This window comes from Schizosaccharomyces octosporus, assembly GCF_000150505.1.
Source record: "Schizosaccharomyces octosporus yFS286 unplaced genomic scaffold supercont6.3, whole genome shotgun sequence".
Lineage (NCBI taxonomy): Eukaryota > Fungi > Ascomycota > Schizosaccharomycetes > Schizosaccharomycetales > Schizosaccharomycetaceae > Schizosaccharomyces > Schizosaccharomyces octosporus.
This window is the reverse complement of record NW_013185621.1, coordinates 2,166,944-2,191,919: the sequence shown is the minus strand read 5'-3', so window position 1 is coordinate 2,191,919 and position 24,976 is coordinate 2,166,944. Positions and strand designations below refer to the sequence as shown.

Genomic DNA, 24,976 nt, shown 5'->3' with positions numbered 1-24,976 from the left:
GTATCATGCCTCTTACAACGATAAGTTCATCAATGTAGTATACAGGGAGTTCATTTACTAAAAAAAAAAAGAAAAAGAAAAAAGTTGCTTTTTATACGCACTTCTTTACAAGCAATTTTTAAAAGTTGTAAATAAAAAAAGAAAATCTCCCACTGCGAGACTCGAACTCGCAACCTTCCGGTTAAAAGCCGGACGCTCTAAGCCGATTGAGCTAAACGGGACACGAGCTGACTGTACGTGTAATTTAAACTATATAAGCAAAACAGAATAGTAAAGAATTAAACATATTGACATGCGACGAAACTGAAAAAGAACTTTGAATAGATTATTTGACTCCCCTTTATTCGTAGTTCTATATAGGGTCTTGTTGACGACTTTTCTCGTAGATTCAAGAGGTAGTAGTTTTTAAGACGAAAGTTTCATTTTCAGTTCCAAACGAATGGAAGTAATCGTCAATAATATATCTCCTTACTCGTTTTTCTATTTTTTTTTTTTTTCTTTGCCTATTTCTTAAAGAAGGCACTTGGTTGATGATAATAAAAGGAATATTACTAGGCTCATTTGGACTTAACGCATACGTATCCTCTACCTATATTTATTCACACTGGGAAGAGCTGGTAGTAATCTTACGTGACAAGCATAGTTTGAGCAGAGTTAATAGAAAGTAAAATCTAAAAATACCGTTAAAATCTGAACTTTTATTGGATTTCATTCGTATAAATTGTTTGGAGTCGATTGTTGGCTTTATATCCTTAGATTGTCATTTACATTGAATGCCGACAGTTCTTTCCATGTTTTTATGGTAAAAGCAAAAGTTCTGCTCATTAAAAAAAGCCAGCCTTAGTGCAATACTTGTCTTGAATTGACAGCCAAACCTTTGTAAGGTCAAGTCTAAAAAGAATTCGTCTCGCCGATTCACAAATATACCCAAAGCTTTTATTCTCGGTGCTTTTGTCTAATGGAATTACCAAAACATCAATACTCAAAATCAAGGCCGTCGGATAAACGCTCGCAACAGCGGTCAAAATCCTCTCAGTCAACGGCTCCCCCAACAACTTTGCAAAAGGGTGTTTCGTACTGGTCTAAGGTACTCGCGTTTACGACCTGGAGCCTTTTTGAGAGCAACCCTTCCAATCCGTTTGTCAATCCTGTGAGCCGTTTCTTAAGAAGTTTATCCCATCCCTTTATACGACCGCAGTTAACTCCAACTAATTTCGGCAATTGGATTACTTCCCATATCCATCATGAGCCTTTCTTGTCAACTTCGTTATCGGAGAGTCTTTTGCGTGAAATTCCCGGCAATACCGATACCCCGTATAGTCTGCTTGATGGATATGAAGTATCGAAAACAAAATCAGATAGTTTATCTTTAAAAGCAAAAAAACAAGAAGAAGCTACTTTTGATTTGAAACAGCTATCGCAAAGTTCAAATAGAAACCAGGCAGCAACTGATGACACTACTCCTACTTCCCAACACCGATTCCTAGTCGATTACTGCAAAAAGCTACATGTGCGTAGAAACGTACACACAAGTGAACTTACGCAAATTGATGCCGAGCTATCAAAGTTGCATTCACGACGTCGACAAATACTCAACAAGTTGAACCATGCGGAGGATAAATGTTTGGAATTTGACGCCCAATTAACTTCCTTAGAGAAAACAATTCTAGAGGTTGATTCCAAAGAGCTGATAGATGACTATGCTCAAGGGAATGTCTCCCAAGATCCTACGACTGCAACAGGTGCATTTCAATACAACTCTGACAATTCTGAAAAATCAACGGGTGTTAATAAAGAGCCACCCTCAGGCGCTGCTTCTGTTTCTAATGATTTAGCTTCAGATTATTTAGATTTTCCTGCTGCGGCAGCTAGCGAAGAAAATCAAAAACACGAACAGCCGGCCACCCTAAGTCTTATATCAGGAACTCCAGTAAAACAATTTCAAGCACATTCTTCTCCTATAACTAGTCTAGACTTTTCTCATCCCTTTGGCAATCTCGTCACCGCGTCTTTAGACAAAACTGTCAAGGTCTGGGACATGGCTGGTGTCGTCTGTTTAGGACAATTGGAGGGTCATGAGGATTATGTTTCTTGTTTGGCCATGCAGGATTCCTTTATTGCTTCTGGATCAATGGACTCTAGTGTACGTTTGTGGAACTTGGAAAATGGAATCTTGCAGAATACAGAAAAAGATTCCTCTTCTAATGAACTTGATGGTAATGATGAAAGCCCACAAAATCATACGACTGATAATGCTACCACTGTTCTATCTTCTCATACTGGTCCTGTTACCGCTCTTACTTTGTCTTCTGATGATGTTTTACTTAGTGGTGCTAATGACAAAACGGTCCGCCAGTGGGATATCGTTACTGGTAGATGCATCCAAACATTAGACTTTGTCTGGGCTGATACACAAGATCCGTCTCCAAAATTAACTCCATTAAATGACTCTGCTTATTCCATCGCAAATGAGCCATTTATACGCGCTTTGGACTGTTTAGATGCTGCTGTTGCTAGTGGTACTGTAGATGGTCTTATTCGCATATGGGATCTAAGAGTTGGCTTACCTGTGAGAAGTTTTTTCGGACATACCGCTCCAGTTAGTACCCTTCAATTTGACTCTAACTATCTTTACTCGGGAAGCTACGACAACTCTGTACGTATTTGGGATTTACGTAGTGGATCTCCTTTGGATATAATTCCAATGGAAAAGCGTGTATCTTCTTTGAGAGTATGCGAAGGTAGACTGGCTGTTGCCTCCGAAGATCCAAGTATGCGCATTTTCGATGTGAACTCGCATCGTACATGGATTTGCAGTGACTATCCCCAAAATGTTTTGAACAATAGTGTACTCGGTGAGGTCACTCCTACTTATCTTCAATACAGAGATCGATTTTTGGTTGATGGTAAAACCGACGGATCCGTTAGTATATTTTCGGCTTAAGGTATTATGTATATTTATCTGCATTATTCATGCTTATTTATTAATGTTCCAAACTGATTTAGATAACTTGTTTAGTATGTCAAACAGAATCTACACACGAAACTTGCTTTGCGTTCTTTTTTTTTATTTTTTACACTCTCCTCTCTCCAGGTTCCGTTAGAATTAGGGTAATAGAAGCTTAGCAGTCATATATCTTGTTAGTATGCTGCTCGGGTTTTTATGATAGTTATGGTTTTAATATGTTGACAAACGTATAAAAACGTGTTTGCAGTTCAATCACGAAATAAAGTTTCTACATGCAAAAAGAATGATAATATTAAACTTATGAAAATGCTAAATGGTAAATAGACATAGTGAAACGTAAAAAAGGTATATGCCGAAAAAGGTGGATAAAATCGAGATGGTCTTTAGCGAGATTTTGGTTCAATGTCTTTCTTCAAAGTATTAAAAGCTCGTACAGCATTAAAAGCTTTTCTAAACTTCTTTCGTGCATTGAAGTTTTCTCGAACTTTAGGAAGCAGGTTCGCAGTTGCCGGAACCTTTGTAGAAAGAAACGGATGGTGTAGGGCTTCTGTGGCAGTCAGTCTTTTCGCAGGGTCATCTTCCAAACATTTACAAATAAAATCTTTCGCAGTAGAGGAGACACCGGACCAGTAAGCTTCATGAAATTCATATTGATTTGCCAAAATTGCTTCAATGACTTCTACCTGTGAAGACCTTACAAAAGGGGAATATCCGCATAGCAAAAAGTAAGCTATCACACCGATAGACCAAATATCTCTAAATCATATGTTAGTAAATAAAAAAAGTAAGAAGTTTATAAGGAATCGAATTACTTACACTGATTTTCCATAACCGACACGTCGAAATATTTCTGGCGCCATATACTCGGGAGTTCCGCAAGCCGTCATTAGCATGTAGTATTGTGAATCATCATAAAATTGGGACAGCCCAAAGTCAGCAATTAGGAGCTCAGAATTTGGATCTTTTGAACGATAAAGTAAGTTTTCGGGCTTCAAGTCACGATGTACAATTCCATTTTCATGCAGGTATTTAACGGCAGAGGTAGTTGTGCGTATAAGCCTTGCCGCGTCTGCTTCATAAAATGATCCTTGAGAACAAATACGGTCGAAGAGTTCGCCGCCAGTAGCAAGTTCGGTGATTAGGTACAAATTATTTACAGTTTCAAAATAGTCAACAAGGCGTAGGATGTTAGGGTGTCCACTTGAGATTCGTTTTAAAATTGTAATTTCGTTTTTTACAAATTCCGGCTTTTTCTCAACCAGTTTCTTGTTTATTATCTTCGCTGCATACAACTCTTTTGTTTCAATATGAACAGCTTCTTTAACAACCGAATAGCTGCCACCACCTAAAACACGGCCAGTACGGTATTTGCAAGGTAATAATTTTTCTTTTGGAACGGCTTTTTGAGAGGGAGCTGAAGGTCCATCATTCATCTGTGATGTATTCTGATGATTCGCTTGCATATTCGTAATTCTTAACAGAAGGTATTACAAGATGAGGAAGTTAAGGATTATCATGAACAATGTATAATAGCAAAAAAAAAAAAAAAAAGAAAAAGGAAAACAAACAAACAAATCAGTGGTCTAGTCGGAGGTCAAAAAGGAAAACGGCGGAGTTCTCGTAAATTCTCAAACGCTAAATAGATGAACCTGCGTATTGTTTTCAGCTTCGTCGAGTTGAAAGATTGCTTTTAATAAATTATGAAGTGAAGAATTTAGTAAAGAAGCTGAAGACAGTAGTGAGAAATGAAGTTGATTCAAATAATCAGTAGAAAACCAAGGAAATTTTGTCCAATTATAAAGAAAAAGAAAAATTAGAAAAATAAATTTTATCAATAAGAAGTAAGTACTAAAGAAACCGAATATAAAGAGTTCTCAATGTAGGTTCTTGACACTCTTGTACGCGCAGTTGCTTTGGAGTACAGCGAAAAGCAGATAATCTTAAAGAATAAATCTTTTCCAGTTTTTTATTTTAAACACGTTTATAAGGTATAACTTCAAAAATCCCAGATCCCGTTTGTTTACATATATCGATCGTGGTACGTTCTTAGAAGGTAACTATGTCAGACACCTCCTATTACAAGAATAAAAAACATCGGTTTGGTTTGTTGGACTGATTTAGTTAAGTTCAATAAAATAAAATAAATTAACTAGATTTTTTTCACGTAAATAGTTTGGAAATGGTCATCGTATAATGTATTCTCCTTGGCAATGTAAATGGCAGGATCATGCCCGAAAGTGGGTAGAAGACCAGTCAAAATAGTAAATATACCTATTTATTTTATTCATTAAGAATTGGGAATTGGAGAGAAATCCTTAGGCTTAGGCCTTTTAATGCAGATACAGCTTTTTATCTTTATACCGGAGAGAAATACCGCATGCATAGTAGATTCCTAGTTTCTTAGCATTTAAAGGTTTCTAAATATCAAAATTGTGCATTTTTTCTGTTATTTTAATCACTTGAATGGACCGACCCACTATATCAAAGGCAACCAGAATTTAATGAAAGACCACAATGCCATCACAGAGTCAGGGACTTAAAAACAAGAGAACGCATGAAAGATGAGAAGAGAAAGAAATTATTGAAGGAACTTAGATATAAATAATGATGATATGGATGAGCATTCACTTACCATTCCAATTGTTTCTTAGCTGAGTGCGTAAACAACATTTGCTTATACTCAATTACAATCCTGAAAGCAACAATTCTAAAAACTTAGGATTGTTTGTCTAAAAATTCAAAAAGCTTACCTTGTTAATTCTCCAATTTATTGGACAAACTTCGACGCAGCATTTCTCCTGTATACCACATTGCGAATCCATTATTTCTATGGTAATATTAGGTAAAGAACGAAAAAGTAACTATATTATTCTTTAAATTAATGTGTGATAGATTGTTTAAATAAGGCGGGAAACAAGTACGAAAACAAATCTAGATTAACCATTGGAATCCATACTTCTTGCCTAAGATACTACACATTAGAATGGTTTGAATAACGATAAAAAGATTGAAAGGAAAGAAAACCTCGATTTATTGACTAATTCCCCATATGGTCTCTGTCAGTATGTAACATCATAATAAAATTACTGCATAGAAAGATATTTTCCTATACTCATGATAAAGACATTGGGAAATAAGTCTTTCGGCGTATTCTTCCCCTGAGGTTTCACAGAGGGCTAATTCATAATTATATAAATACGCATTTACATTAGAACATTCGAATTCAAAAGATAAACGTTAAGAGTTCATTGCCAGGAAAAAGTCGATCAATGGGAATTCCAACAGCAAGCGAAATATGCAATTTCCGAATATATGTTCATAATTCGAAATAATATCTCCTTGTCTATTCCTTGAAAAAAACATCCCATCGCTATTCACGTCAAGGTGGGAGTCTGATGCATCCTCGCAACCAGCCATTATCATAAAGGATTGCACTTTTTGGTTCTTTATTAACGTATTCGATCCTGGTAAAAGCTCTCGTATCCAAGTAATCAATTGATCGCTCGAAGAAAATCTTATAAATCGAATCCTTGAACGTATACACGGGTGCACCTTTGCCAATTTAGCTTCGAAAACGGAAAAGCTTCTGAGTTGAGGTAAACTGCTGGACCCTCTGGAAGCATTGACAGATGGATTGTTTTTCTCTATCTTCATTTTCTTTCTCAATCTCGGCAAAAATGTCTCCTTCTGATGCTCATTTTCATTAGAGAAAATCTGTTCAAATGAATACGCTGCTTCAGGTCGTTTGATATCAACTGAAGGAACTTTATATTCTTCAAGAAGATAAATTACCGCCGTACTTTCATTATCATGTAGTAAACTTAGAAACATGTCTAGTGCCAAGATATCATTCACAGAACCCGTGAAAATATAAACTAATATTTTTTTACCAGCCCCACGATGCTGTTGTAATTCAGTGATGTTTTCAGCAAAGTCCATTTTTTCCAGAGCTTTATTGGAAATCTGACTTTCATTATCCCGAAGGACTATGGACCCATTCCATGAGTCTTTCTCTTGATGAAACCCAACATGGACTTCAGAGATCTTCTGGGTTAAAAACATACCAAATGGTACTCTTTTATTCTTAAAAATCTTTAATAAATGAAAGAATTTTCCAAAAGAGCCGAATACTCTATCGATAGAAGAAAATTGTGAAGTGGGCTTCGAGGAAGAGTCGATATCTACTTCTTTCAAGATAGGAACGACAAGCAATTGAGTGTTTTTTAGTTTCAATGTTTCAATTATTACATCGGCAAAGTCAACATCATCCACAAAAACGTGATCTTCGCTAAACCTCAACTCATTCAGATGAACAAATATTTTGAACATTTCTAGCGTATTTTCTTTAGTAATATTATGCGGAAACTGTGATGCTTTTAGCAGAGCAGATGTTCTGGATTCTAATTGTGTCGTAGAAATACCCTGAAGTTCATATACGGGCATAGAAAGTAATGAACTTTTGTGGTTATAGCTTTCACCCAAATAATTAGTAAATAGCATTGCAGCAGATGTTGCAGATGGTTGGTGAAATAGCAAACACAACCTGTAGATATAGCTTGAAAACCAGCTTTCAGGAATACTATCCCTGCGACTGGCGATCGTTTGGTCGCTTTCAGATTGAACAAATCGTAAGCAAAATCTAGTCATCGGCGTAGTTACAAAGGTAGTTACAACAGCCATGACAACAAACATGGTAAATATTTTTTCATCTAAGATCCCACTTGAAAGTCCAATGTTTAAAACAATCAATTCCACTAACCCTTTACAAGACATAAGAGAACCAATTGCCCATGATTCCGACCAAGATATTTTTAAGCAACGAGCAGCCATAGTACTAGAGAATATTTTAGAAGAGATCGCAACTGAAATCACCCCTATGGTGTAAGCCCAAGATTTGCCATCATTTAAAGTTGCTATATTTGTTTTTAAACCGGAACTAGCAAAGTACAATGGTAACAGTAGACACACGACCAAATCTTCAATTTTTTCTGTAATTTTAACTGTAAGATTATTTTCATGTGGTATAATTGTTCCGATGAGGAATCCTCCGAAGATAGGATGCACACCAATGATGTCCGTAAAAAAGGCAGAAATTAATACGAAACATAAAAGTATACAAATAAAAAATTCTGATGGATCCTTTTCCAAAGCTTCTGTCTTCATTGCTAAGTACCTTAACAAAGGTTTTACTAGCACAAACAAAAAGGCACACCAACCGCAAACTAGTAACAACACGTAAATGGCCTGAACACCAGTTCCACTATTTACTAATGTAATTGATAGGGCCAAAAGAAGCCATCCAACAACATCATTTCCAACTCCAGCAGCTAAAACGATAACGCCGAGTCGGCGATGAAGAAGATGCAATTCAGAAAGGATTCGTGCTAGAACAGGAAAAGCTGTAATTGACATAGCTGTTCCAATAAATAAAAGAAATTCACCAAAGTTGGAGTTGGGTGTAAATTGGTGCAACCCAACTGAAATTGCTGAACCAGCAGCAAAAGGAAACAGGATGCTACTTAGGGTCACTAGAGTAGTCACTTTGTAATTCGAAATAAATACGTTCATATCAACCTCCATTCCTATTACGAATAGATACAAAACCAACCCAAGGTTGGAAACGAGATTTAGTGGACCTAAAGACTCATCAGGGAATATATGAGATAAAAACCCGGGAATTCTACCAAATGCAGTAGGTCCCAAAAGAATTCCTCCAATTCTAATATATAGTTAGATTTCGTTCTATAGGTGATGGACTAGGAAAAGAATTCTGACAATGAACATTGGCTTCCTGATTAGTATTTTCATGAAACTTACACCTCAGCTATTACCCTAGGTTGTTGTAAAATAGAAAGAGGGAAATGAAGAAGGCGTGAAAGACCTATAATAAGGATTGCCTAAACATTAGGACGACAGTTTGCGTTTTTGAACGCATACCTGAACAATGAACAAAACTAATGGATCAGATGCACTGTATTCCACTACATTTTGACCTTTAAAGATGCTTTTCTCTGACATTAAAGAAAGTGAGGTCTAGGAGGAAGAATTGAGAATGTAAACAAAAGATGGTGGATGAAGTGACACTTGCTAGCATACTATATGTAATTCTTAATAAGACAAAGAGTATCATATAAGAAACAAGGACATGTGATAATTCAATACTTTCAAGATATTGAAAAGAAACTAGAAATGTACGTTGGATAATCCAATTTGGCACGTCAAATTAATGTACTGTGCAACCGTACTAAACGAGAAAGAACTCATGGTGAAGTTTCCTTAAGGCCTGAAAACTTAAAACTTCTACGATTGAGCTAGAACAAAAATACTTGAAACCGTGAACGACTTTCCGCACATTTAGTGACTCTTTCTGGATATTCATATGAAAAAGTAATATGTCATATATAGATCTTCTTTTCCAAGCAAAAAAATGAGCGACTTGTTGAGCACCGGGAACACAAGGAAAGATAATCTTATTTAAACATAAACAAAAGGAGATATCTAGATGAGATAAAAAATTAATAGAAGATTATCATAAAGTATATTGGACAAAGAAAGGACATCGAAACGGTCCGTCTCCCTTGTTCTGAACTGTGTACAAATTACGCCAGCTCCTCTCTTCAGAACGACCTGAAGCAGTTTCACAGAATCCAGTGATGTCAATTTTTTAAAAGATAGTGACAGTGGAAATGCTTCCTTTGTAGCAAAATAAAAAAAAGATATCCACAACAGCGACATAAACAACAGGTTAATTACTAGTAGAATATTCAAATATTCATAGACAAGGCTCAACCTATAGAATGAGGACGAATGCCAATGCCCTAAAAGTACGTTACAAAATCGGAGACGAGTCTTTTACTCAGAGCCAGATCCTTCGCCTTCATCATCATCATCATCATCTGCAACGGCGTCAGTACTGTACTGTAAAGTAGGGGCAGGTCCTTCTAAAGCAGCACCGAAGCGCTCACGGTAATCTCCTGGGACAATATCAATTGGACGGAAGCCATCATTGTTGGTAGCTAACGAATCGGCACCGACTTCTATCAGCATTTCAACTATAAATCAACATTAGTACATATAAAATAGATTAAAAGTCATGAAATTTCCAAGAAGCTATCTTAACCACAGAAACTATCGGGTGATGTTTTCAGTTGGAAATCAGTAACGCATGTGTTGATATATGAGCTTTGGAAATTAAGTCATTTCATACCCATTTGCAAAGAAATCTCTTCATTTCTCTTCAAATATCCTACAGAGACATGCAATGGTGTATCACCAGTCATACGAGAATGATGGTTCAATTCAATACCGGAAATATCCAAAATCCAGTCTAAGCAGTTAACCGATCCATACTTTGCACAAACATGTAAGCAATCATTTCCCAAGGAGTCACGGGCTTGATTAATAAACTCAACCTCATGTCCTTCTTGCCCGTGGACGACCTCTGCGAGCATATCCACATTATCGGTACGGCATGCTGCAACCAGTGTTTCTTCTACATGCCCATATCATTAGCAATGAATACTTCCCAGTTTTCCTTTTCTATTCTTACGAGGTGTAGCTCCGGCAGTAGACATTTTCAATATGAAGGATTAGGTATTTGGAAAGTTCATCAACGCTTCCGGTACCATATCCTTGTTTCCAGATGACTATATAGGAGGTAACAAAAGTAACGGTATTGAACTAATTATTCCCATTAGAAAATGTAAACAAAAGCAGAAAACTTATATTCCTGTTTTACAGAGATAAAATATATTATAAATAATGTTAGCTGCTTCACTTCCTATGATCTTTGTTCATGATGTTTTGTACCAGGATCTGAAGGTTTTGTCATAGACTTAGGATAAGCATTTCTCGAGTTTAGTAACTCATTGTTCTTTTTAAAAATAATTCTATAATTTTTGTATTCAAAAATAATATCAGCATTCCTTTTAGCCATGTCCTGTCGCTAATGACGTTACAGAACAAACATGGAATATAATCATATTACTTAGAGCAGGGTCGCCTTTTAACTATTTTGATAACCAAAGATCTCATATTTATGTACCCTTGTATTTTACCTCTTGCGCATGGCGTCCTTTATACTTCGCTTTCGTTTTTTAGTAAGTAAATACATCGATGATTTTTCATAGATGGTCTTAATCCGTACGAAACCTTTTCAGACATGGTAAGTTTTGAGCTTCTCTTTCTAAAATGAAAGGTCATAATAACCTCAAATCTTTGATGCTTTGGAATAGAACTATATGAACTTGGACAAGCGTAGACCGACGATACCATGATACAACTAAGTTTCTATAATACTTGCAAATAACTGCACAAAAATCTCAATAAGAAAAAATATAAACCAACACTCGATAAAACATCAGTTTTCTCATTCAGCTTTACATTTCTCTTCTTTATACCTGAAATTTTATTTTCAATATTTTATATAGCTTTGTGATTAACATCAGTCAGAACAACTCTCGATGGTGTAGTTGGTTATCACACCCGGCTGTAATGTTCAAGATACCGGTTGGTCGCTAGTTCGAATCTGGCTCGAGAGATTTTTTTCTTCTTTTTAAGAAACGAAAGTATACAAACACGATTTTGATGTGCACATTTGTTTAGAAAGTTTATAAAGTGCTTATTGATACCTACAGGGTGATTTTTGTCAAATCCTTTTTTTTTGTGAAACCATTGATATCATTAAGTTATTAGTATTGAATTAAGATGGAGAACCTTATGTTTCTCATGTTGTAAATAATTAAATGAACAAAGCCTTTTTTTTAGTAAACCTCTTGGTTGTCTCCAACGGATGCATTCGCTTACATCGTTGAATCAAATGTTCGTTTCCTGGTTTCAAATGCTGCTTGTAATAACTTTTTTATTGGTGGCCGGTCTGTGCTTAATTCCAACAACAAAGCGTTTAGTCTTTTATATGCCATGAAAATAAGATCAAAATTTCTACGTTTTAACCATACGCAATGCTTTGTGAAACGAGTCAGTAAATCCATAATCCGCGTGTTATAGTTTTCATTAAATTCAAAGTCCAAATACATCTTTAAAATAGAAGATGAGAGTATGCAGAAATAAAATTGAGAATAAGGCCAGAAAAAATCAGTAGATAATCTCTCATCTATGGATAAAAATCTAGTTATACACCGCTCAACGAGTGTCAACATGTCGTTTTGAAACCGAAGATCCGTCAGTTTCATTTTAAGAGCCGTCCGACGAAGTAAAAGCTCTAGAGCGTCGATCTGTAGGTATAAAGAGCACGCACCAGGTGTACCCGCTTGGAACTGGCATGTTTGTGTAAATTCATCCAAGTATGCTAAGTATTTTCCAATTTTTTGGGCAACAGTACGTCTGTTTTTTGACATGCTCATGACGGCTCTCACTGTGAAGAGATTTTGTAAGATTGTTTGTAAGAAAACACTCAACTCTGACATTTTCATAAACACCTTAAAAGAATCAGCATACATGTTTTCAGATGGCAACATTTGAGTGTTGCTCAATGGAGGAACCAAATAGTCATCCTGTCGAATGCTTGTGTTTATGCCAATATACATTGAAAGCCATTTTTCGCTGATGAAAAGAGCCCACCAAGTCCGTATCCTCAAAACCTTTTCTTCTTCTGGAATTTGCCAGTCGGAACAATCTAGATGAAACCCTAGAATAAGAGCCAAAGCTACGGCTCTTGTCAAAATACTCCAATTACCAGCAACATTGATCCATGGTCTACCAGCAAGAAAAATAACAGCGGCTTGCAATGTACTAAGTCTTGGTAAAGAGAAAGACTGATTCAGTGACTCTTCCGTCATATCCCAAAGCTTCTTCGAGTCTACACGAGGAAAATTGCGTAAAGACTCATCAGCATCCCAATACAGGATTGATGCGGCATACATTGCCATTAACAAAATTGGCGATATTTTGTGTTTTGCTGTATTAAATAATAACAGGAATCGCTCACGATGAACAACTGGATACGTAGGATGGATATAACGAAAGTAAAGGTTAATGAACTTTTCAGAAAGAACACTGTCCACAGTAGCATCGAGAAATTCAAATATTTCTTGAAGCTTTTCGTACCGAGCTACCTGCTTGGTCGGTTCGTAGGCTGGATCGACCATATACATGACTGGTGTTTTAGGATCTGCTGAGACATATTTGATATGCATGTTGTTGATGGAATAGGATCCTTCTTTGGAAATAAAGTATTGGCGTATTAAATCAACATCAGAGTCGGATGTAGGGTTCAGAATATAAGCATACGATAAAGAATCATCGAATCCAAGATCATCCATATACTCCTCCAATGTACTTTGCTGGGTGTGTTCTGATGAGTCTCTCTCGACATGTTGACTGGAGGGCGTCGTATCAGCGGCAGCGCTTGTCAATGGATGAGACGTTGAATTACAGTACGGACTATAGTCCTGTGAGAAATCAGACGAGAGAGACAGAGATGGTGAATAATAAGGTTTGGAAGACGACTTGGGTTTTTCAAAAAAATCAGCATTTAGGGCAGAAGCCTGTGCTGATGTGTTATTTGGATAATGGAATGTAGAAATTTCGTTTCCTTCTGTAGATACCTTTGGATTGGAATCCAGTAACGAACTTACCGTTTCTTTCTCTTTGGCTTTGGATTCAGCAGGCAAAGCATTGACATAAGGAGGATTCGGAACAGGATATAGACCTTTATGAATAGAATGAAATGGATTAGAGGTAAAGTTATTTCTAGCAGTGCGTTTACTGGCTTCAATTGTAGGTTGCATTCGGCCAGTGTTCGGATATGTATCTAAGCAAAATAGAGAAACCGGATCAACGAAACTGGAGGATGAAAACTCTCGAAAATGAATAAGACATGTTCCTAACGCACAAGGAATGCACACATTTGGTTGTGATGTGGGATAATCTTCTTGTGCACCAAAAGTCGCCTCACTAGAATATGAGCCATCCATATATAAATAATGTAAGAGTAAACCCTCTTTTATCTATAAGATATAGTTTTAAAGAGAAAAAAGGCCAATTATTTACAATTTTGGGGAAGCGTTTCGGATATTTTACAAAAGGAATGAGTTATGTGTAGCTCAAGATATCGTTTGTTGATACTTTATTCTTTGACTCTGTATTATCGTAGCTTTGTGTTCGACTATGGTCAGAATTGGAATGCCTTCATTTTCTTGCAATAGATTATCAAGTGCGATGATCAATCTGATACTTCATCAGTAACAGTATGTAGAAGAGAAAATTTCGACTTCAATTGAATTTGAACAACAATTATCACCGTAATTCTTTTTAAAAAGAAAAAAAAGAAAGAAAGAAAGAAAGAAAGAAAATCAATCCCTTCATAAAAGCTAGTGTTGATGAACGATTAGCTTGTTCGCCCTATTGCTTTTCTGTAGGTCAGGACCTTCTAGCCAAGCCAAAGGAGTTACTACATACTTTTAATTAAACTGATTCAGTTATAAAAATCTTTTTAGAATTGAGCATGAAGGCTAAATACTTGTTGATTCCAAATGAGAAGAAAAGCGCACGCTCGTACCTTTTAAAATTCTTTCATTGTTTGATGACTGTAGTAAATTGACTTACTTTAAAATTGAAAAAAATACATAGAAGTAAAAGGCCTGAAAGAGGATTACATTTAGTCAGTATGAAGATTGATGAAAGAAAGAACGTGGTAAATACTCGTAGAAGTAGAGCTATCCTTTAAGCACCGAATATTCCTACTTTTAATTTGGATTATAAAAAAGAAAGTCAAGCAATATAAACCGGAATCTTGGTTTATTCAAAAAGTACAAATTTCCAATTTGGTGTTTCTACTGAAATGTTTGCCAAAACCCATCTTGCGAAGCAACATGCTTAACCTATTTGACTTTATTCTATTAAAATAAAAATAAAGTTACCTTCAATAAAGCTGTAACAATGTTTTCGATTAAATCAAAAAGTTTACAATACGATTCGTTTGTTTACTGAATAAGTACGACAATTTCATAAATTTACACTTCAGCGATGAATGTAATCTATTATAACAAATGCGACAGATTTTATCATGTATGATGATATTTTTTTTCAAAAGACCTACAAGATGCCGATTATAATTTATCCAATTTTTATTGATTGTGGAATTCTGATTCATCCATCATTTGTTTACTGTAAACAAATATATCCACGAAATTATCAGATTGGAATATTTGACTGATCTAGCTACGTACAGTCTACATAGATTATCTGGTGAATCAGCTCAATGTCAGCTTTATAATTCATTCAAGCAGCACCAAAGTATCCAATTCTAAGTACACGTCCTTGAAACTGACAATCATTTCTCACTGATTTCTTTATTCTAATAACGAGCGACAGTCCTCATCATATTACAACTCTTATTACAAATTGTAAACATTGCAAGACTTTAGCAAAGTAACTTTGTCAAAGGCAACTATATCATCTAAATTAGAATATAAAGATATGTATGTTTATAAAAATGAATTCTCAGACTGAAAGATTCGATTGATTTGCTTTATGAAGTCAAATTATCATTGATTCAGCTAATCAAGTTACTGGACTCATAAAATATTTAACTGAAAATAAATTAGAACTAAATCGATTTCATGTAGCTGCTTCAACTTTTAAATAAAAAAATATACAGATATGTTTAGCCATGTAAATAATCCAACGTATGGGCCAACAAGAGAGTTACTATGCTTTTGGGCAAAGGAATGAAAGGTTGTCGCCAAGAAAATAGTATAAATAAACTACATAACAAGTAGGTTTATGTCTAGTACTCCATATGTTTACCGTTTTGATTAGTAAAGCTTTGAAAACAGCTCGTCGGTTTCTGTTTCTCCATATATAAGGCACTACTTTGAAAATCAAATAATCTATTCCAGAAAGTTTATCATATAAAACAAAAAAGAAACTACCAATGGCAAGGTCATACTGCTTCCATATTCGAATACTCATTCAACGTGTACCCTAAACCGATTGACCTTCCCACTCCGGCAGAGTAGAGTTCTATGTCTTGCACTTCGTAGAAAGATTTCAGCTCAAAAGTACCTAAGGATAGATTCATGTAAAAGCTTTATGATAGAAAAAATAATTTTTGGAGACTGGATTTCATGAATGAATAAGTACGCTTCCACTACTGTCAGTGTTTTACCAAGACTTCATCCAACTCGAAAAGCTTGGATAAATTTTGAATGGGCTGCCTCTGTTATCCCAGAATTTAAAAAGGATGATCCATATGTGTTTGTATCTACTTCTTCTAATCCATTCATAGGCTGGATATTCAAGCTTTTTCACAGTCCTACACTCGAGTCTTCTTTCCTTGAGATTTCCAAATGTGATGAGCTCGTTCAAAACAACGTTTCTATCTCTTCTATCTCTCCAATCGAGTTAAATTGCGTCGAGTTCTGCATATGGTCAGATATTCCGACGAACATGGAGGCAGTCCTTAGGTTGTATAGAGAAGAAAGAATACCTTTAAAAAATGGAGAGTTTATTTCAGATGGTGTTCAGGTCGCTCAATGTCTTCCTGTAACGCAGGGTTATATTTCATCCCGTACCCGTATTGAAAAATGCGTTATATCTGGCTCAAAACCTTTGCCTTCATATGAAGACCTGTCATTACTTTTTACCAGAAAATTGTCTTCAACTATTGATTCCAATGAACTTTTAATTGAAGAATTTGATATATCTGTAGAAGCCGATTGTTTTTTAGCTAACTGCTTTAATGCTTTCGTGCATCCTGTGACGCTGTCTTCTCTGAGAAAAAGAAAAGAATCCTGGATAAAGCTTGGTACAAATAATGATACGTTTATCTATGCAAAAGCCATTCCTACTTGTGACGTTGCTGAAAACACCGTGAGGGTTTCTCCAACGCTTTCTTCATTATTTGGAGAAAACAAGACACGTTGTATCCCGAGTTTGGATTCCCCAGTTGTTGTTTCTGCAAAAAGAATAAGGTTAAAATGTATTTATCTACCTTTCCAGTCTGACGGTACTTTACAGCATAAAGTTTGGGATTTCGTACGGGAAGTAATTTCCCAGGGAACTGAATTATGCCTCAATGCTGCGTTTGCTTTACGGATAGATAAAAACTCGAATATTTTTCATGAATCTCCAACTTTTTTGGAAGAACATTTACAATTCGCTTGGTTCATAATGGATGAGGTTGAAGCTCAAGCAGGAGATATCTACTATGTTGATCATTCTACGGAGATTGAATTAGAAACCATTGGCACCTCAAAATATTTACCTTCTTTAAAAAAAAGATTTCTTCCATTCGTTGCAACGAACGAGGTAACTAAAAAGCTGCATGCTATGTTAAAAGCCCTTTATACACACCCTCAACCGCCAGTACGTTACCCGTTTTTTATGATTTCAGGATGGAGAATTATGGATATGAATGAAATTGTTTCATGCATTTCTTCCAACTTGGGTATTCCCTTGTTTTCGGTAAGTCCCTCCATTAATTTTAATTTTAAAAATGCTAATCTCACTAGGTTTCATGTTATGACCTTGTCGATTTGGACAAGACAAAAGTTACTTCAAAAATAACTGAATTTTTGAAGCCTTTGTCCCGTCATCTATATGGAATTATCCTGATTAAAGATTTGAATGTTTTGAGTTTACCAATTGAAGGTTCCATTAATAATGTCAATTCAAAATTGATAACAATATTTAAAGAGAAATTGAATTTATTTCATTATAACAGGTACGCTATAATTGGAGTCGCCTCAAACGTTGAAAACATTCCTGAAGAAATTATGGGTGAATCTTTCTACGAATTTGCGTTTTCGAATCTTAATGATGACGAGAGACTACAACTCTTAAGAGTATTTTCTAAGAATTTTCACGTTGAGAAAAACGTTAATTTGGTTGAGATATCAAAAGCAACGAGTGCATTTCCTTTACACCTACTAGGTACTTTATTTGAAACTTCATTACTTAGAGCCATACGGCATCTCAGACAAAATCATACTGAATACTCCATACATTGCTCTGGTCCCGTTGTATCTGAACATGATATTTACAAAGAAATTGACATTCACAGAAAAGAATGCCTAACTGGCGATTTCAAGATTCCAAAAGTAAAATGGGAAGACATTGGAGGTCTAGACGAAGCAAAGAACGTATTAAAAGATACGTTGCATTTGCCTTTAGTAAGGCCGGAACTATTTGGTAAAGGGGTAAACATGCGAGGAGGTGTTTTATTATATGGACCCCCAGGAACCGGGAAGACGTTGTTGGCCAAAGCCGTAGCTACAGAACTCTCTTTAAGTTTTCTGAGTGTTAAAGGACCTGAACTTTTGAATATGTACGTTGGTGAATCAGAAGCCAACATGCGTGAAATCTTTACAAAAGCCAAAAACGCGGCGCCTTGTATAATATTTTTTGATGAATTAGATTCAGTCGCTCCAAAAAGAGGAGATTCTAGCGATAGTGGCAACGTCATGGATAGAATAGTTAGTCAACTCTTAGCAGAACTTGATTCAGTTCATAAGTCGGACAAGTTTGTTTTTGCTATAGGAGCAACTAATCGACCGGATTTGTTGGATCCTTCGCTTCTTCGTCCAGGGCGGTTTGATAAAATGGTATATCTTGGAATCAACTCTACTATAGATGCTCGTGAAAAAGTTCTTCGCACTATTACCAGAAAATTCAAGCTAGATGCAGACGTCAATTTTTATGACATTGCAAAACAATGCACAAATAATCTTACGGGAGCTGACCTTTATGCTCTGTGCGCAGATGCTCTTTCCCTCGCCTTAAAACGGAAAACTACTGAGATAGAAGAGATCGTCAAAAGTTCACGCGCATATGTATCTGTTGAGGACTTTTTACAATGTCATGATGGACAGGATATTCTTGATTTACGTATTCAACACTCTGATTTTGAACTTGCATTGCAGAAATTAAATCCCAGCGTATCAGAATCGGAACTGGAACATTATGATCGTTTAAAGGAACAGTTTCAAAATAATTATAGAGGAACACGGTACAAAGCGGATAAATAGACTGTTTAAGAATTATAACGAAATTTATTCATCAGTAAAACATTCGAAACTTGTTTAAATTCAAAGCAAACATTTAATCGGATTCCATGCACATTAGTAACCCTTGCATTAGCTGATGTTGAGTTTCAGGCCCGTTGTATTCTAACACTTTTTGGGCTGTTGATGTCTCCTTTGATAATTGTTCTAATATGTTTAACAGATCTTTACCGTTCTCTCTGTCGATCGACTGTAAATTAGTTTGTATACATGCCATATTGGCAGCCATTTCACTTTCGGTGGCTTCCAATTCTGACAGAAAGTGCTGACACAAAGTTTTTATTAAAAGAGTTTCATTCTTATAATCGGATTTTTCACGTGAATCATTCCCTTGTATTGCATCGGAGAGATGTTGTTTCGTCTTTAATGTACACTCTTCCAGTAAACGATTTGAATACGCAACTGCTTCCGATACTTCTTTTTCAGAAAACTTTTCAAATTGTTTTATGTAGTTATTCGCGTTTGTATTTGTCTTTTTTACCATGATGAAGTACGTAGCTTATATATATTGTGGGTGGTTCTTGGCAGAAATATACGCGTCGAAACTTCTATACATATGAGGAAATGTATTTGTGTCGACAAGGACTTATAGAAGGAAACACTAAAAACTATAAAACTCAGAAATTACTAAAGAAGTACTCCAATCTTGAAAGTATTGGGGATTTCTTTGTTAATATACTTTTAATCAGCGAATGGAAAAAGCCAACATACAAATCTTTAAATTAAACAAGAAGCATTTATATTGGCTTTTTTTTTGGTTTTGTTATATCACTAGTTATACTTTCACTCTTATACTATACATTCATCCGACAGAAAAACAGCTATACCAACAATTGCATCAGACGAAGAGAATTAACCAAATCCACAACTCAATGTATCTCATAAATCAATTTCATCTTTATTTTTTATGGAAGGTTGAGGTAAAGGTTCATTGCACTCAGGCTGCAATCCGATCAGCTGTAAAAAGGAAGTAGTCTGAGGATTTACATAAGTTGCAGCTAAAAATTCAAATTAGTAATACTTTCTAAAAGAAGAAAGAAGAATCTTACGAATAGTTTTTTCTGTGATTCCACTCGAATGAAAAGGAGCTGTTGGGGTAAAGTTTCGAAGAATGCCCAACTTGTTTTTCTGGACAACGTTATCTTCTATCCACTGTCTCTCTTTTTTGATTAAACTAAATTAGGTAAGTAAGTATGACAGGCAACGACTTGTGGTAGCTTACTTTTGTAATTCATCCATAGATGGTAAAGGTGTCTGCTTCACTAAGCTTGATTGAAATGGCATCATTGCTCGGACGATGCTCAGCCATTCAGGATCGTATTTCATGTAAAGATCGCCATCCTGAAAGGACTCTGTAGGGTCAATCTCAAGGACTTCAAAATAAGAACGTCTTGGAAGACATTTGTCTAAAGCTAAAAATTGTGTAGTAGAAGTTGACCAAGCCTGGCTAGTATCGTTACTGTGATCATTATTTTCGTTTGCATGTTCAAGATCGGTCTGTGGAGTCGTTTCAATACGAGCTTTCTTTGTTATTTTGTGCTCTTCCTTAGAATGGGATAGCTCAGAAATGTCCTTGTGGACAGGAGGTGAACCATCCTTATGATGAACAGTAGCGGCAAAACGAGTGTGCAAATGAGCCGCGAACCAATGTCTTGGTTTTATAGAGTTTAAAATTTCTTCTAACGCTGGAGATCCCAAATCATTTCGCTCGACTTCCTTACGAAAGAAAGGCTTGTTTTTCAATAGTTTGATTGTGTCGCCATGTTGTTCAATTCCCCGAGGCCAATCATGCGAAAGGAAAATATCAACAGGAGAACGAAAGGATTTTAAAGAAAGCACGTCAAACTCTCTAGTGTGGTAGACACTTTTGAGCATTTTATATTCGTAGGGCAAACGCTCGTATCGGCCTAGATCATGAATGTAACGTTAGATATGAAACAGCCTCACTTTGGTATGTACGTACCTTTTCGATAATCAAATTCGCTATAAATGCCACTGATACCGCCAATTCGTAAGTTTCCAACGCGAATTACAGATGACCTTCCCATATAGTAAATATTGGGTGCAATCCATCCACCAAAAGGACTATTCAATTCGGTTAATGCTTTCTCTAGCTTCGAAATTCATTTTGCACATACAGTTCTTCGAGATAATTGCTAGCTTCATGATTACCACCGACAAATACGGTTAATATAGGGGCAATCTTCTCCTGTGAGTAATACTTATGAAAATCGCCTAGACGCTTAAATTTTTGGGGAACAGAGATACCATGAAAATCAGATAAGTTTCGAATTGCTTGAAAGTCTCCACCTATAATTAAAAGTTCCACATTATGTTTGCTAGCCAAGGAGTAAAGATTATCCAAAATGCCATGACAGCAGCCCTGAATACCAACTTTCATTATAGTTATATATGTACAGTCTTTACGAACAGAAAAGATAAACTGAAGCAGGACTGACTGGATCTTTCGTTTCTAAATTGTCTTAAAAGAGAAGTAACCCGCGCTTAGCTAAGGACAATGAAGCTTTCTTAATGCACCAGCACCAGAAATTACGGTTATAAGAATGAAAATAAAGCAAGTTATTCTTCTTCTATATAGTTTGCTTGAATCAAGAACCTACTGTTCTTAAATGCAGTAGTACTTATTGTTTACTGGGCAAAACGGTCGTTACACCAAACGTTTACCAACTTACTTAATTGAATAAAATCAAATAAATCTTAAGTTAATTAAAACTAGTACAACTCCCAAGTCACCTTTTCTGTGTTTATAATTGCAATTCCTACTTCACTGCCAAGTAACAAGTAACATTAACCCTAACCTGGTTTGTGTGCCAGTCACAGTATGTTGAGGTCTAACATTTTTGGTGAAAAATATTGTTCCATAACCAACTAAAGCGGTCGCTGTAATGTCTCACTGCAAGTACGAGCACCCTCGTCTCGGTTCCCTTGGCTTTTTGCCCCGTAAGCGTGCCTCCCGTGTCCGCGGTAAGGTGAAGGCTTTCCCCAAGGATGATTCCTCCAAGCCTGTTCACTTGACTGCCTTCCTTGGTTACAAGGCTGGTATGACTCATATTGTTCGTGATCTCGACCGCCCTGGCTCTAAGATGCACAAGCGTGAAATTCTCGAAGCCGTTACTGTCATCGAGACTCCTCCCATGGTTGTTGTCGGTGTTGTTGGTTATGTCGAGACTCCTCGTGGTCTCCGCTCCCTCACCACTGTCTGGGCTGAGCACTTGTCTGAAGAAGTCAAGCGCCGCTTCTACAAGAACTGGTTCAAGAGCAAGAAGAAGGCTTTCACTAAGTACGCCAAGAAGTACTCTGAGAACACTCAATCTCTTTCTCGTGAACTCGAGCGTATCAAGAAGTACTGCTCTGTTGTTCGTGTTCTTGCCCACACTCAAATCCGTAAGACCCCTCTTGCTCAAAAGAAGGCCCACCTTATGGAAATTCAAATCAACGGTGGTTCCGTTGCCGACAAGGTTGAGTGGGCCCGTGAACACTTTGAAAAGACCGTCGACGTTAAGTCCACCTTCGAACAAAACGAAATGGTCGATGTCATTGCTGTCACTCGCGGTAAGGGTGCTGAAGGTACCACTGGCCGTTGGGGTACTAAGCACCTTCCTCGTAAGACTCACCGTGGTCTTCGTAAGGTTGCTTGTATCGGTGCTTGGCACCCTGCCAACGTCCAATGGACTGTTCCCCGTGCTGGTAACGCCGGTTACATGCACCGTACCCAATTGAACTCCAAGATCTACCGTGTTGGTTCTGGTGAAGACAGCAAGAACGCTTCTACTGACTTTGATGCCACTGAGAAGCGTATCACTCCTATGGGTGGATTCGTTCGCTATGGTGCTGTCGACAATGACTACATCATGTTGAACGGTGCTACTCCTGGTCCCGTTAAGCGTATCATGACCATCCGTAAGTCTCTCATCACCCACACTTCTCGTAAGGCTTTGGAGGCTGTCAACCTCAAATGGATCGACACTGCTTCCAAGTTCGGTCATGGACGTTTCCAAACCCCTGCCGAAGCCAGACAATTCATGGGTACTCTCAAGAAGGATATTGCTTAAATTTACTCTTAACTCTGGTCTTTTGGAGAAGATTAATAAAAGGTTTCAAATTACCGGTTGTAAAATTAACAATTTTGATGTAGCTATGTGTAATGGTTTAGGAATATAGTCGGATTTATGGGTAATTGAGATTTTATAACTCTATATACTAGATAAGCTCCACATCGATTGAACGAAAGATGCGCTTAATAAGTACAAATGCAATAAAAACGTTAGGGCATGCATTCCAAATAATTATAAAGGCTTTAACTACCAGAAAAACCAGGCTATAAGCGCTAGTGATATAAGCATGGTAGCTGAAGCACAAAAGAGGGAGGGCTGCTTTCGCCATGTTGCAGCCGAAGTCTCTTCTACAGGAATGCAGTTTCCATTATAACATAAACCTCCTGCACATCGCGTACCATCTAAATAATTCATAGAGCTGGAGTAACATACGCCGTTATCATTCATGCAAGAAACTTTACAGCTACCGGGCTGACAAGCCGAAACGCTAAAGTTAGTGAGCTCTCGACATTGTTCTGAAGGAGAGGTACATTTACCAGAAGCACAATAACCATTTGCATTAGGCAAAGAGCAATATCTTCCATCCTCCCAATGTTCGTCTTTAGGGCATTCTGCGGATTTTCCGGTGCAAAATTCCGGTTTATCACACGATCCTGATGCTTTTCTGCATACCATTCCTGCCCGACTTAATTGACAATTTTTACAGCAGCTATCTTTTGAATCATCGCAGACTGCGCCGGCAGCATACTTACAGGTTTTCCCATCACAACAAGGGTTTTGACTGCAATCGTCTCCACAATCGCATTCTTCATCGCCTTCAACAATGCCATTACCACACATTCCTATTTAAGTTAATAATTTCACATCCGAAAACACCAAAGACATACCTAATCTAATGCCTACATCCTCTGATGGTTTAGACAGGCAAGAAAACGAAATGTAGTTTTTCGCTAATAAAGAATGAAGCTGTAATATTGAGCAATCACTAAACCTATGCCTTGGGTAGGAATTGGATGGATGCATGACATACAAGCCTTGTGCATCACAAAGTGCTTGCGAAAGAGGACAGCAGCTTTCGTTTGGATCTTGACAAGATTTTTTATCACAATCATGGATCAATCCAAATATATGCCCTAGCTCATGAGCAATAACAGGCCAGTCATTTGGATATGCCGCTACAACGCTAGATGGGCCTACGTGCCATCCATCCTCAATGGTAAAACCATTGCAAATAGTAGCAAACCATGAAATTCCTTTTTCTTTGGTGTCATTCGAGGTTGTAAGCAAAAGCCATGCCTGTGGAGAAACAGTTTGGCTGGTAGCATCTTCAGAAGGCAAGCTAAGATACTTAGGATTTGGTATTAAATGGTTCTTCTCAAATTTCGTATCCGTTTTTCTTTTTGTAAAAGAGTTCAGCTTTTCTTCTAAAGAAGCAGTTTTATCGAACCCTGCCCCATTTTCGCTCACTGATTTTCTAACGAAGCAGTCTTCAGAAGAAGGTAGAGTTAGTTGAAGTACCTGCACGTATACATGAAAGGAGCGATCATATAGGGAAGACACTTTTTCTATTTCTTGTAAAATATGCTTTTTTGCTTCTACGCGGCTTGTAAATTGGGACAAGTAGCTACAATCAGCTTCTATGCCCAACCATAGGGTTTGATGTGACGGGAATAATGAGTCTACTGGGACAGATATAGATGACTTAATGCGATATTCCTGAAATCTATTTGCGTTCCAGTCTTGAAGCGTCCTTTTTGAGTCGGGAAAGTTATGTAAAAATTCACTGCCGTACCGATAAGTTGCATGTACCAGAAGTCTTACAAAAAACACCCAATATAAAAAAACAAACCGCATAGTAGAAGAACAAAATAGTTCTAAAAAGGAAAAAAATTTCAACCAAAAATGGG

At 36.9% G+C, this 24,976-nt stretch overlaps 10 protein-coding genes and 2 non-coding genes across 12 annotated transcripts; 4 read left to right on the top strand and 8 right to left on the bottom strand.

The window, feature by feature from the left end:
* Positions 1–146: 146 nt before the first annotated feature.
* On the bottom strand, positions 147–221 carry SOCG_16415. Its single transcript has one exon. It is a non-coding gene; the product is annotated as a tRNA-Lys (tRNA).
* A 302-nt stretch (positions 222–523) lies between these two features.
* SOCG_01531 (CCR4-Not complex subunit Caf4/Mdv1) lies at positions 524–3,227 on the top strand. The gene has a single exon (XM_013164484.1). It carries the CDS (start codon positions 959–961, stop codon positions 2,942–2,944), a length of 1,986 nt encoding a protein of 661 aa, XP_013019938.1. The 5' UTR covers positions 524–958; the 3' UTR covers positions 2,945–3,227.
* Positions 3,228–3,233: 6 nt separating this feature from the next.
* Positions 3,234–5,005, bottom strand: SOCG_01530 (CAMK/CAMK1 protein kinase Cmk1). The gene is made up of 2 exons (XM_013164483.1): positions 3,785–5,005; positions 3,234–3,724 (listed from the first exon to the last, which is right to left on the bottom strand). Exons 1-2 carry the CDS (start codon positions 4,429–4,431, stop codon positions 3,352–3,354), a joined length of 1,020 nt encoding a protein of 339 aa, XP_013019937.1. The 5' UTR covers positions 4,432–5,005; the 3' UTR covers positions 3,234–3,351.
* A 1,200-nt stretch (positions 5,006–6,205) lies between these two features.
* Positions 6,206–8,986, bottom strand: SOCG_01529 (potassium ion/proton antiporter; the record flags this gene model as incomplete). Its single annotated transcript, XM_013164482.1, has 3 exons — positions 6,206–8,687; positions 8,786–8,865; positions 8,906–8,986. The coding sequence occupies 3 exons, from the start codon at positions 8,984–8,986 to the stop codon at positions 6,206–6,208; spliced, it is 2,643 nt and encodes an 880-aa protein (XP_013019936.1).
* An 834-nt stretch (positions 8,987–9,820) lies between these two features.
* Positions 9,821–10,542, bottom strand: SOCG_01528 (uncharacterized protein; the record flags this gene model as incomplete). Its single annotated transcript, XM_013164481.1, has 3 exons — positions 9,821–10,020; positions 10,176–10,460; positions 10,518–10,542. The coding sequence occupies 3 exons, from the start codon at positions 10,540–10,542 to the stop codon at positions 9,821–9,823; spliced, it is 510 nt and encodes a 169-aa protein (XP_013019935.1).
* An 882-nt stretch (positions 10,543–11,424) lies between these two features.
* Positions 11,425–11,508, top strand: SOCG_16414. The gene has a single exon. It is a non-coding gene; the product is annotated as a tRNA-Tyr (tRNA).
* Positions 11,509–11,622: 114 nt separating this feature from the next.
* SOCG_01527 (transcription factor) lies at positions 11,623–14,895 on the bottom strand. The gene has a single exon (XM_013164480.1). It carries the CDS (start codon positions 13,900–13,902, stop codon positions 11,770–11,772), a length of 2,133 nt encoding a protein of 710 aa, XP_013019934.1. The 5' UTR covers positions 13,903–14,895; the 3' UTR covers positions 11,623–11,769.
* Positions 14,896–16,060: 1,165 nt separating this feature from the next.
* SOCG_01526 (peroxin-6) lies at positions 16,061–18,957 on the top strand (the record flags this gene model as incomplete). Its single annotated transcript, XM_013164479.1, has 2 exons — positions 16,061–17,395; positions 17,443–18,957. The coding sequence occupies 2 exons, from the start codon at positions 16,061–16,063 to the stop codon at positions 18,955–18,957; spliced, it is 2,850 nt and encodes a 949-aa protein (XP_013019933.1).
* A 73-nt stretch (positions 18,958–19,030) lies between these two features.
* SOCG_01525 (meiotic recombination protein Rec25) lies at positions 19,031–19,477 on the bottom strand (the record flags this gene model as incomplete). Its single annotated transcript, XM_013164478.1, has 1 exon — positions 19,031–19,477. One exon carries the CDS (start codon positions 19,475–19,477, stop codon positions 19,031–19,033), a length of 447 nt encoding a protein of 148 aa, XP_013019932.1.
* Positions 19,478–19,708: 231 nt separating this feature from the next.
* Positions 19,709–21,722, bottom strand: SOCG_01524 (RNA lariat debranching enzyme Dbr1). Its single transcript, XM_013164477.1, has 5 exons — positions 21,132–21,722; positions 20,957–21,078; positions 20,216–20,900; positions 20,043–20,167; positions 19,709–19,991 (listed from the first exon to the last, which is right to left on the bottom strand). The coding sequence occupies exons 1-5, from the start codon at positions 21,392–21,394 to the stop codon at positions 19,873–19,875; spliced, it is 1,314 nt and encodes a 437-aa protein (XP_013019931.1). The 5' UTR covers positions 21,395–21,722; the 3' UTR covers positions 19,709–19,872.
* A 137-nt stretch (positions 21,723–21,859) lies between these two features.
* SOCG_01523 (60S ribosomal protein L3) lies at positions 21,860–23,149 on the top strand. Its single transcript, XM_013164476.1, has one exon. It carries the CDS (start codon positions 21,900–21,902, stop codon positions 23,064–23,066), a length of 1,167 nt encoding a protein of 388 aa, XP_013019930.1. The 5' UTR covers positions 21,860–21,899; the 3' UTR covers positions 23,067–23,149.
* A 166-nt stretch (positions 23,150–23,315) lies between these two features.
* SOCG_01522 (spore wall assembly peptidase Mde10) lies at positions 23,316–24,923 on the bottom strand (the record flags this gene model as incomplete). The annotated part of the gene is made up of 2 exons (XM_013164475.1): positions 23,316–23,911; positions 23,957–24,923. 2 exons carry the CDS (start codon positions 24,921–24,923, stop codon positions 23,316–23,318), a joined length of 1,563 nt encoding a protein of 520 aa, XP_013019929.1.
* Positions 24,924–24,976: the final 53 nt, after the last annotated feature.